Below are 12,157 nucleotides of genomic sequence, written 5' to 3'. Positions count from 1 at the left end.
TATATATAGTAGTTACTAACCTAGTCTTTTTTAAATAAGAGAAATAATTTAAATTCTAATTAGAATAAAATTACAAATACGATTCAAATTAAATAAGTTTAATAAAACAAGATAAATCCTAATAAAATGCTAAACATTAAATTGACTCAAATTTAGAATTCCTAATATATTCTACCCCATATGCTTCATATATTAGTCTCCTTGTCTTTGAGACAAAAAAAAAAAAAAAAACCTCATCCTCGAGTTTTGATGAAAACAAAAGATAATATGAGGGATGAAACTTATAGTGAAGAAGTATTTGATCTTGTAATGCGAATTAGTAGCACTTTGCATCAACTATTCTTGAAACTCGAAAGTACCAAATTTTAATTGCTTCTTGCTTTTGAGTATGACTCTTCTAAAATATGCAAACTTTGAGCATCCCCCAAAAGCTCTATTAATTTTACTTTTCAAATATTTATTTGCTTACTTATGTGGTAAAAAGTATAGTGAAAAAATATGTTATTTTTCAAAAGACTCTTCAAATAGAAACAAGTTAATATTATTTTAATCAAATAAATATTTTTTCAAAGGAAAAATAAATGGTAATTAAAGTAATCTCTTTATCTCTCTCTCTCTCTCTCCAATAAAAACTAATAAAATATAAATTGAAGCGGGAGAAAACAACTCTACAAAATTGAAGAGAGAGAATTATTTTTTATTTGAAGAAACTTAATCGGAATATCTTTTGAAATCTTAAATGCTGATGTAGCTCAGAGATGCTCTTATAGAAACAAACAAAAGAACTTTCTCCTTATTTTGCTCATTATACTTTCTGTCAATTTCTCCTTTTGTAGCTAAGTGTTCTTCATTTTTCATCTTTAATACAGATAGGTGTAACCATATCAACTATCTCAAGGACTTTAAGAAAAATTTGCTTAGCTTCACGAATAATTGGTAAAACCATATCATTTTTATCATCTTCAAGAACAATTGGTGTCTTTTCTTCTTAAGCTTCTTGCACAATTTTAGCTATAGGTATAAAACTCAAATAAAGAATAGAATGTACCTCTTCATTCGAAACATCATCCTCATTTGAAATCTCTTCAAAAGAAGATTTCATGACATTCTTTTCTTCTAATGATGAAGATATTAAAGATTGATTTTCTATGCTAACATTTTTAACTTTAGAATATTGGATAAACTTTTTCATTTTACTCATTACAATGGTTGAATCTTGAACAATTAATATATCTTTAGTAACTTTAGAATCTTTAAGCAAAATATCTTTTTCCCTTAGCGCGTTATGATCTTTATTAGCATAAAAAAAACTGTCTTTCAATATTAGAATCATTCAGCGAGGGGAAGTCCTTAATAGGATCTTACTTCAATAACGAACTCTCGTGCTATAGTTTTGGCGGAATGAATCTATTGAACTCTTGATTTTTGTCTTCTTTGGTTTTCACGATGCATTCATTCAAATCTCTTCAATGCTTGCTTTCTCTCTCTCTTGATTTGCAATTCAACTTTTAAAGTAATTTTAACGACATCTAGTACCAATAAGTAGCAATGATTTATAATAAAACTCATTCTTTAATATCAGCACATAATCCTCTCACAAATCTTGAAATTGTATCCTTATCATCTTTAGAAAAATTCATATGACAATAATAATTTGAATTCATAGAATTGAACAGTGACACTTATCAAATTTATGATGGATCATTTGCGAATATTCAAGAGAAATAAAATAGGCTTTTATCCTCCTTTTCGAGCTATGCCAAGTTCGAATCGTGTCTCTTCTATGTCAAATTCGTGTTGTTTGTAAGTTTATCCATAATTGTGATGCATGTCCCATTAATTTAGAAAACATATAATTAACATCTTTATCTTTTGGAATATCTTCAATTTTGAAGTTCCAATCAAAAACATCCTTAGGATTATTAAATCCATCATAATAGGAAAAATCATCATCATCGTCTCTATATCTCATTGTATCACTTTTTTATTTTTATTTTGGGATTTTTTGTGGTTTTTTATAAGAACAAAAAAAATTAAAGGGAAATGATTTAATTAAAAGAAAGTAATGTGTAAAATTATAAATAAATAAAAGATGTGTTTACCAGTGACAATGAATGGAAAATTGGGCAAGGCAATGTGGATCTAGAAGATTTGAGGTTGGTGATGTGATGGTAGTGGTCGTTTGAATCAGATCATAATGTTAGTGTAGTGGTTTAATGGCTATTTGTGTGGTGTTAGGCTGGTTACATGACAGATCAATGGTGTTTGACGGCTAGGATTTAGCCAGTGGCGTGTGGGTGTTCAGATAGTAGAGAGGATTGAAGGAAAATAAAAAGAATAGCAGCCACGTGCGGTGGCTATTGGTAGCTAGGGTTTTGCTGATTTCTTTTTTTTTTTTTTTTAATTGATGGATGATAGAGGAAGGATTTATGTATAGAGGGTGGTTGATAGTGAGAAAAGTTCTGCTTGACACAGAAAAAAACTCTGATACCATTTGATGCAGTGTGGAAGTGATGCTAGATGTCATTTTAGAGTACATTCTAGAAATTTAAGAAAGAAACTCTCAAAGAGAGAAAAAGCTAAGTTAACGAAAAACATAAATCTAAAGGAAATAATTTGAACTATTATTGATGAAAAGTTTAAAGGTGTTTACCATAAACTAAGATAACAAGCTTATATATATAATTGTTGATTTAGTCCTAATCCTTCTCAAATAAGGAAAATAATTTAAAATCCTAATTAAAATAGAATTACAAACACGACTCAAATAAGCTTCATAAAATTAAAAAAAAAATCTAATAAAATACTAAATACTAAATTAATTCAAAATCTAGAATTCCTAATATATTCGACTGTATATGCGTCCTACATCACAAAGTGAATAATAATACAGACAATTTTAATTACTTATTCTACCCTACATAACATATCTTACATTACACTGCCACTAGGTCTACAATTAGATGGATGGTAGCGACTATTAAATAAAATATGTCTATTAAGCAATAATACATTAAACCTCAGGGGAGTTAAATGATAATCACCCGTCACAATCCAACAGTGATCTCAAACAGTTGTATCTATTCACAGCATCGAGCCTAAAACGTCGTCGTTTTATTTGACACAGACTACATTTCTTTCACATTTGTCCTTTGTAACATACCTTATTTTTAGTTCCGCGGAAGAAGCTTAATCGGTAATCCACTATTAAATTTCTCTACTTTCGACCCTGCAGATTACAGTTTCAGAAAAAAATTATTAACTTTCTCTTCGGATTAGGTTCGTTTTCTTCTCATTCTTTCTCTCCCTGGCACTGTTCTTTATTTTCTGTTTGGTGTGTCTTTATGAGTTATTTTTTGATAAATTTTGGTGGGTTTTTCTTGGTCTGGTTATTTATGATTGGAAGTAATTCATTTGAGTTCATGGAGAAGAAAACTGAGAGAAACAAGTTAGAAAGTTTGCTCTTTTGATGAAAACATGAGTATGATTGCATGAGTGAATAGATTTGAAGAAATTTGGTAGAACCCATTTTTTGGTTTGGACTGAATTTCAAGTTTTGATTAAGATCTTGTGATAGCAAGAGTATGATCACAACTTTTATATTGCAGCTTATGTATGTATATTTATTGTAATTGTGAATGCCAAAAGATATGTTTTCTTTTGGATATGAGGGAGCACGGTACATAAGGTGGATAGTGTATTAGCAGTTGCGATTATAAGATTTCTTTTGCTAATGTTAAATGGCAGAAATGAGGCTGAAAAACCTGGGAAATCTTTGTGTTTGATTAGTATTTTATGCTCTACATTTGCTTTTTGGGCACAATTTTTTGAAAGTTTTGCTTTTAAAAGCAGTATTGGAGTTGTCGTGCAGTATTTAGAAAAACAAGTTTAAAGGGTATTATATGTTATTGTTCTTATTGATATTGATGTTTACTGATTAAAATGATAAAAAGCTTGTTTGGTATTTAGGGGTCACTAGGACAATTTTTGTTTACAAGACCTGAATTAGGAGGAAAGTGAATTCAATGGTCTTCTAGAGATGTTTGCTTGAGTCTAATTTTATATATGGCTCCTAGCTATTTTTCATTAAGTTTGAGGCATCTTTATGCGAAGCAGTTGATCATCTTTATGAGATAATCAGATTCTTTGCACTTGAGTGATATTAAAGAGCCAAAAAAAGAAAAGTAACCGTAATCATTCCTAGAAAATTGAAACAGAGAGACCTATAATTATGCGAAGCCCTTTTGTAACTCCTGAAAAATACATTGAAGGATGGAGTGAGGACTTATATTTTCACCTTTTCATTGACATAGCATAGCTGCTTTTGTGGGCACTTACTCTGGATGCATTGCTACGTGACTTTTGGTTGTTATTTGGTTTGCTGGTTTGTGTTAGCTGAAACTTTTGTTATGTTGAATTTTTACAGATATAAATAATATGGCGGTAAAACCAACAGTAGCCTTGAGGGCTGTTCTTGTAGGTGGGATAGCTGTGTTTGCTAAGGTAGCAGGAGCAATGAAGGCAGCGGGTGGTGCAAAGCTGGGGGCAGCTGCCGCTGCCATGTCAATGGCAGCTGCTGCAATGACACAATCAAAACAGGATCAGAAGGAGGATTCAAAGCAGCCTTTGAAATGATTCCATTTTTATTTACCCCTTCTTGTTTTTGGTTGTTTTGTAGTCAGTACTCTTTGTAGCATAAGCAGTTCCTAGATAGCTCTGTGGGAGCAATCGAGAAGATTACTCATCAGTTTGTACCTTCAACCACAAAAGAATGTAACTACCATTTGAAATAAAAACAATGACTGTTGATTCTCATTGAAGCATATTATTATGCCAATCTAATGCTATGGAACACGGATTTGAGCTCCATTGATATTTATGTTATTAGAGTTGCATAAAAGTGTCTTCAGTGTTTATTGCACCTGCAGAACTCTGTAACTGTTCTTTATTCTCATTTGATTCTTAAAAATGTTTCCAGAAAGCACTTTCTTGGAGCGTTGGATTAATTGCCCAGTAGCCTGTCTATTAGGTCTGTTGATGGCTAAATATTTGATGATATATAAACTGGAAACTTGTCTATGCATTCATATGACTGTGGATCAAAATAAATTGAGTTTTTGAAATATAGATTACTAACATAAAGGTACATTAGACAAAGATTCATGGCATTTCTATTTACCGCACCTCCAGCCAATCCTCTCTATCCATGTATTATACTTCAGCCAGATATCATCTTACATTGAAAATGAAATGTGATAGCATAAGCTAACTTCGGACAGAGAAGACATCCAGGGTCCAACATAGCCAGAATGGAGGTAAACCGTCAAGCTCAACCTTTTATCTAGTTTTGTCAAGTATGTCTCAAGGCATTCGGGAGTTAAAGCTGAAGCACATTTGATTTAATTGAACCACACGTGAAGTCTGGTTGATTTACTGAATGAATTACAAGCTCCGAGTTTGGAGATTCCAGCTCAAATATGACCTGTCGCAGAGAGGAAAGTATGTAGATATTGTAAACAGTTGCCAAGGAGCCTGATACATACATAAAAAGATATCACATACCACAAGATTTTCCCCATGATGAAGGATTGGAGCAGGGACATAAAGGTCGCATTGAGGTCCAAAAGACTGCAAAAGGGCCAATTACAACTCCATAACAATAAACTATAAGAGAAAGCTGCATATAAGAGATTAAGAAAAACTTCACCGGCCAAAATCTTCCCAAGTTGAATTCGTTAACAAATGCAATCCCTTTACCCCACCCGCTGAACGATAAGTATGTATCTTTAACTTGGTTTACTTTGTCAATAGAAAAGCGCCCAACATAGAATGCAGGTTCTTTTGTAATATTCCCTGCAAAAGGAATGCAATACATCATTTATCCTCGTTTTCGAAACATTCTTGGCTTCCAGCAACATGACATGCAAGTGAAAATAAAAGAAAAAACATGATAAGACATCGTTCAGCCTTCTATAAACTCTGAAGACACACCAGCATTATGTTCTAATTTTTTGCGGGCAGATGCTTTAATCAGTCCAGAATATGCAACCTCAAGGATGGGACTGATTTTTGGCACCTCATTCAGGTTGTGAAAAGGAACAGGAATCATTTTCCAACCGCGCAGAACTTTCCCACCCAAGTAAACTGAAGACAAGATGCCCTAAATACAAAAAAACCAGCTGTCAATTCCAAGGGAATTCTCAAATCTTCACCTATGCTTTTGGCGACCAAAGAAAGTGACTCTTTAAGATACCACTAAGAACAAAATTAAGCATAATTGGTCTTCTTGCATAAACAATAAAAGCTTATATGGAAGGCAATGAGCAAAGTTAAATTTATGGGAATCCAAGTGACATTGAAGATGACGGAATGGGAAGACCTAGGATAGAAGATTAACATGAGTGATTCGGCAGATTTGGCTATGAACTGATATTGAGAAGAAATGTCAAACTTCCTACTTCACGAGTAAGCATACCTTCTCATCAAACATATATGGCCCATAGTTTACACGGCCCATGTTTTCAACCTGTAAGAGGAAATATATTAACAGGAAAGTATAAAAACAAAGTAGAAAGGAAAAAAAAAGGCAATCTGTTCAATGAAAGACAACGACAGCCAGTTACCAAAACAAATAAGCTGATGTTGGAGCCACATCTAAAATTAGGGAGGCTGAGTGCTCGATTTGACCATCGTTCAATGGTTCCAACATATGTTGGCCTTCCACTATTATCTTCAGTTGGACATGATATAAACACTTGAGCTCTGTCATGGACCTGCAATGTAAATACTAATAAATACTGGAACCAATAATGAGGGATAGCAGCACATGATAACAAAGCTAAAAAGTGACTTAGTCAGCTAAAATATAAAAAGGGTATTTGTACCTTTGATATAAGAAGACTGCTTCCATAGTCCTTTCCACCAAATTCAGAAACATACAATAGAAATCCAAACATCTGGACCACCCGGGGGGAAAAAAAAAATTCCAAATGCAACAGTCATAGTATTCAGCAATCTTGGATTGTTATCAAATGCTGAAAAAATGAAACATGCAAGCAAGGCTATAGATGCTTACACACCTGACCCACAGACTCCATTGAAAGTGGGTTTTCAGATTCAACTACATCTGCAGGATCTAGCATGTTGAGTAAGTCAAATAACAATGCTGTTTTCTGTAACTGAATAGGTCCAAATCCTGCCTTCTCATTATCAGGAAGAACAGAAGGAAGAGATGCTGGACTAAATTTCTCTACCACCCTCCTGATTGCTGAAAGAAGAACATTCTTTATTAACAGAATCTTTCAGGGAAGAATTACTCCCATGTTTTCACAGCCCAATACCACAAACAAATTTACTTTCATATCAGTTACAGTATTGACACCTTTAGAACTGCATGGAAACTAACTATGAGATTAAAATAAAAATGAATGAGCACTCAAAACTTATACCTTTGAACTTTGGGTTATCAACATCACCGGATTCCTTAATTGGTGCATCCTGAGATAATGAGGATTATCAAATGGTGCAAATAACCAAGCTAATTCACTTGACAAGCAAATCAATATTGTCCTTACATAATCATAGGAAGTGAGATCTGGCTGGTAATCAGACTCAGTGTTACCAGTATTTGCTCCGTTGTAAAATCCAAAGTTTGTCCCACCATGTGCCATCTGAAATTAGAAAAGGCCGATGGAGAACATCACCATACAAACAGTTTCTTGATACCAGAAAAATAATAATAATTATTATTATTATAGTACATACATAAAGCACAGCAGAACCATTTTGTGACAAAATCTTCTCTAGATAAGATGCGGTAAAATCAGCATCCGTCTTCGCAATCTTCTCTCCCCAGTGTGTAAGCCAGCCTGTATAAAATTCCCTGGAATTCCAAGCATTATGAGAAACAATATATTGACCAGAACACTACAATTGCATGACTCTTACGAAGAAAGCGGTGGTGACTTTCCTGGTGCATTGAACTGCTTTTGTAACTTAAATATAGGCCATGGCTCATCACCCGTTGAGAAGTCAACAGCTATAAATCACAATTGCAGATTAGGTTATAATCAAGACATGTTATTGAACAATACAATTTACAGTACTCCTGTGCAGAGAAGAAGAAAAAAATAATAGAAAAAAGATCTAGAAAAGACATTCTATAAGGATTGATTTTTCACTTCCTGTGTCTGAGTGCCCATATCCCTCAAGCTAACAACTAAGAACTTACAATATATTAGGCTCAACTTACCTGCAAAGACAGCGTCTCCACGGTTGGTTCCTTTCATAAGAGTTTCCCTTGTACCTCCATCTGTAGTATACCTGGAAACCAATAAAATCAAGTCAAAGGGTAGATAATTAAACTAGAATTATGTGCCAAAATTCCATTTGACTAACGCAATTTGAACACCTTTATAATACAAAATTACAAAAAGAAATGTCTACGAGAGGCACCATAAAGCCGAAAATTATTCAGTTACTCTCATAAGTTCATACTGCTCAACTAAATCAATCAAGTTCAAGTAAATAATACCAACACTATTACCAGGAAAAAAATGGAATGAGGAACACAAAAAGTTCTTACAAAATTATATCTTTCCCAAGGTGTGCTCTCGCCAATGTTACAAGGTGATGAAGATACTCTTTGTCATCTCCATACGAACCAAATTCATTTTCAATCTGTGAAAATAATATCAATTATCATCGGTACCTGAAACTAGAGAATTTGAAGTTGTCCTATCATTTTAACACTTTGTTTGGTAGAGCGTAGATTTGATGAAAAGTAGAAAGGCAAAAGGAATGGAGGAAGCACATTACTATTTTTATAGGAAAAGAAATGATAAGCGGACAGAAATCTAGAGAAATTATATTTTTCCCTGACACAAAACTTAACGACAGTTTTCTTTAACCATTAAGAAGGATGGGCCTTTTTTCCTAAACTGCTGTGGTTTGATTACAGCATATTGGAAATTGGATTTTTTTTTTCCCCGCTAACTGTTTTCTCCTTCTATCTATTACAGTTCAAGTGATCAGACAGCTAAGCAATAAGTAAAATACCCTGCCCACATACCTGAACCATTACAATTGGGCCTCCAATGTCATAAAGCAGAGGAGCTATTTTCGGAAGTAGGACTCCCCACCATCTTTCAACCTGCAAATTTGGAGTTTTGAAACAAGCACAGTGAGGTATGTCATGGTGAATCAACAGAAGTTAAAGACAAAAAGCGTCGGACATGCTTGACTAAAAAATGAAATTCAATAGAAATTGAGCAAATCATTGGAAAGAGTGACAACCAATAAGAGAACTGACTGTATTTGCTTCAAAACCACAAGTCAGCATAGACAGCACTGTAATACAACCAACACTGATTTGCCTGAGAAATGCACCTAAAGAGATCATTGGTATGAACAAATATTCTAGGACACTGCAGATGGCCTAATAAATCCTTAACATTATATGACAGCTAGCGAACAGAACATGCATCAAGATTTCATTTATTTTTTAATTGTTCGAGCAGAAAATCATTCAACCCAAACAATTCAACTTGAAAACAGAAAAACAAGTGCAAAATTAGAGCTCAAGGTTGGATAAAACAAGGGAGGAAATCTAATCAAGATAACAATGCATAATTGAATATGCCACAACTTTTACGAGGTTAGTATGACCATGTGGAGCTAGGAATTCTGTTGAAATAGATGAAAAGCAACATAACCAACAGAGAGATAAATAATAAGGGTGAGAGGCACAGCAGGTCACAGTTTCTGATCCCTAACAGCCAAAAGAAAATAAAAGAAGATTGAAAATGATCAATTGCAGGTAGGAGCATCCTTGGAAAAAGAGGTTCACAATCTGCACTTGTCTGATTCAACGTACATGTTAAGATATTTATTACTAACAGGAAAAGTATGGGGGAATGTACCAACTGAAGGTAAGCACGATCAGATGACCTTAGCTTGAGAGCCGGCTTTTTGGCAAGTAACCAAGCAGGGAAACCCCCCAAATCCCACTCTACAACAAATAGGATATTATTAGAGGAAACAACTTTCATCATCAACATGACTAGGGACACCCACAACAACGAGACCAATTACTGAACAAAGAATCTGAGTTGAAAAACAGACACTGACCTGCACATATATAAGGCCCAGGTCGAAGCATAACAAGCAAATCCAGCTTCTGACAAAGTTTAAGAAATGAAACAAGATCTGCAATGCCACTAAAAACCAGCTTGCCAGGTTTTGGTTCATGCAGATTCCAAGGAACATAAGTTTGAATGGTATTCAAGCCTAAAGCCTTTGCTCGCAAAAGCCTATCTTCCCAGTGCTGCATATATAAAACACACACCAAATCACCATGTTGTTGAAGAAGAACATTACCCAAAATATAGTAATAATGACAAATAAGAAAGTATATATATGCTAGTAAATTAACCAAGACATTTAGGTAGAAAATAACACATAAACCAATTCTATAACTTATTTTTATTGTGAGAAAGCTTTGAAATTAAAAATATGCAACCCTGAGGCTGAAGAGCTTTACCAATACTCAATTTCTTCGAAAGAATTTCATTTCTCTATTTTCCCCCATTTATACTGAGCGTGACAACAGTTAATATTATTATTGTTATTTTTACTCTTATAAACCTTCAATTGCAGATACTCAATAATCCGAAATGGCATTGAATAAATTCAACTATGTCACTGCTTTAGAAACAAATAAAATAAATAAAAGGAAGAGGAATACCTGAGGGAGAATGCGGAAATAATGCAGGTCACCACCAATAATCTGAAATGGCTCACCATCTTTCCGGAACATGTCATCCTCAATCTCAAACTTTCGACCATTCACCTGATGAGATACATACCAATAATAATTAAAAAATAAAAATAAAAATATAAAATAAAATAAATTATCTCCCAACCAATCACCAAAATCAACATTTTCAGCAAGTAACATTTCGACGTTGATCAAAGTTAAACAAGGTAACTAAATAAATTAATACTCACAATATACTCATCTCTAACAATTACATGAAATACAAACATATAGTCATACAGAGAGAGAGAGAGAGTGTGTGTGTTACGTTATTGTGGCGATGACGGTGGTGAGGAGGAGGAGGAGGATTGCGGAAGGCGAGAGAAGGGAGGGGAGCGAAGACAGGGACGAAGCCAAGAAAGGCCAAGAGCGATATCAAAACGGTGAGGAACAACGTCGTATTGGTGGTGGCGGTGCTCCGCCTTCGCATTGTCGCCATCGCGCGTTTGACTGTCATCGTCGTCGTTGACTCTCTTGGGCCTCTCGTTGTAGCTGTACTAGTAGTGCCGTCACTCTCACTCTCTCTCTCACTATGCATTTCCACTCCTACTGGATTGTGTATTTCCTCAAATCAATTGTGTATTTCCTAAAAACACCATCATCAAATTTTTTTAATCTTGAATGAAAATTTTGGTAACAAAATGGATTTTTATGCTGGTTCTAGTAATTAATTACATCATCAAGTATAGATTTTTTTACTCTTATATTAAATTTTAGAGAGAATTTATGGTCCGCTTTGATCAGAAGTACACCTCATCTTGCTTTATTTTTCCAGCTTCATCTCTAAATTTGGAGGCAAAAGCGCCTCTTTTTTTTTTTTTTTTTTAAATGGAGCAATGATTTTTTATTGGTGGGGGGGGGGGGGGGGGAGGAAGAAAAAGAATAAAAGGAGGCGCTGATAGAAATTATGGTACACCAAATCTCATATATCCCTCTTATTATTTGAAAATCGTTAATTAATAAAGTAAGTTGGGCTCAATATTTTGTCATCACTCTGTCAGCCAATCGACAAGTAAGATTTTATTAAGGTAAAATCATATGGTTTATCGTGCAAGTTAGGTAAATATTAAATACATCCAAATTCAGTGAATAGTAAAAAAAAAGTAATGATTCTATTAAGATAATTTTACATTAAACAAAAACAAACACCACATGAAACAACTTAAAACTGAAACCGAATTGTTTTCAATAACGAAAAAATAAAAATAAAAATGGCGGCTTCGATAAAGCAGCAGTTATATGAATTTTTTATTGGTTCAATGCTGGTTGTTGTATTCAGCCAACGAGACAAAAGGATAGACGTAATCTTTAAATTAAAGTTTTTATCTTAATTTTACCAGA

The 12,157-nt window shown here is 34.0% G+C and overlaps 2 protein-coding genes across 4 annotated transcripts; one reads left to right on the top strand and one right to left on the bottom strand.

Annotated features, from left to right (window-relative positions):
- Positions 1-3,145: 3,145 nt before the first annotated feature.
- LOC18036863 lies at positions 3,146-4,873 on the top strand. Its single transcript, XM_006426494.2, has 2 exons — positions 3,146-3,279; positions 4,427-4,873. Exon 2 carries the CDS (start codon positions 4,438-4,440, stop codon positions 4,633-4,635), a length of 198 nt encoding a protein of 65 aa, XP_006426557.1. The 5' UTR covers positions 3,146-3,279; positions 4,427-4,437; the 3' UTR covers positions 4,636-4,873.
- A 194-nt stretch (positions 4,874-5,067) lies between these two features.
- Positions 5,068-11,652, bottom strand: LOC18036862 (beta-galactosidase 17). Of its 3 annotated transcripts, XM_024180597.1 has the most exons (20): positions 11,569-11,639; positions 11,085-11,402; positions 10,745-10,849; positions 10,129-10,324; positions 9,921-10,009; positions 9,071-9,151; positions 8,585-8,679; positions 8,252-8,322; positions 7,948-8,038; positions 7,765-7,882; positions 7,575-7,670; positions 7,449-7,497; positions 7,080-7,267; positions 6,885-6,956; positions 6,624-6,773; positions 6,476-6,526; positions 5,992-6,160; positions 5,708-5,853; positions 5,563-5,628; positions 5,378-5,482 (listed from the first exon to the last, which is right to left on the bottom strand). In XM_024180597.1, exons 2-20 carry the CDS (start codon positions 11,352-11,354, stop codon positions 5,378-5,380), a joined length of 2,208 nt encoding a protein of 735 aa, XP_024036365.1. In that variant the 5' UTR covers positions 11,355-11,402; positions 11,569-11,639. The 3 variants fall into 3 exon arrangements, with proteins under 3 accessions (XP_006426555.1, XP_024036365.1, XP_024036366.1); XM_006426492.2 differs by having other exon boundaries at positions 5,068-5,482; positions 11,085-11,652; XM_024180598.1 differs by lacking the exons at positions 5,378-5,482; positions 5,563-5,628; positions 5,992-6,160 and having other exon boundaries at positions 5,714-5,853; positions 11,085-11,652.
- Positions 11,653-12,157: the final 505 nt, after the last annotated feature.

Source organism: Citrus clementina, unplaced genomic scaffold (assembly GCF_000493195.1).
Source record: "Citrus clementina cultivar Clemenules unplaced genomic scaffold, Citrus_clementina_v1.0 scaffold_7, whole genome shotgun sequence".
NCBI classification, from domain to species: Eukaryota; Viridiplantae; Streptophyta; class Magnoliopsida; order Sapindales; family Rutaceae; genus Citrus; species Citrus x clementina.
Note: the sequence above shows the minus strand (reverse complement) of the source record. Positions and strands in the feature narration are given on the sequence as shown.

Excerpts from the sequence above, each read along its gene's own strand:
- LOC18036863 (XM_006426494.2), top strand. The coding sequence starts at position 4,438 with ATGGCGGTAAAACCAACAGTAGCCTTGAGGGCTGTTCTTGTAGGTGGG.
- LOC18036862 (XM_006426492.2), bottom strand. The coding sequence starts at position 11,354 with ATGCATAGTGAGAGAGAGAGTGAGAGTGACGGCACTACTAGTACAGCT. Across the intron at positions 8,680-9,070 it reads GCCCAATTGTAATGGTTCAG|ATTGAAAATGAATTTGGTTC; the intron begins GTATGTGGGCAG and ends TTATTTTCACAG. Across the intron at positions 5,483-5,562 it reads ATCATGGGGAAAATCTTGTG|GTCATATTTGAGCTGGAATC; the intron begins GTATGTGATATC and ends TCTCTGCGACAG.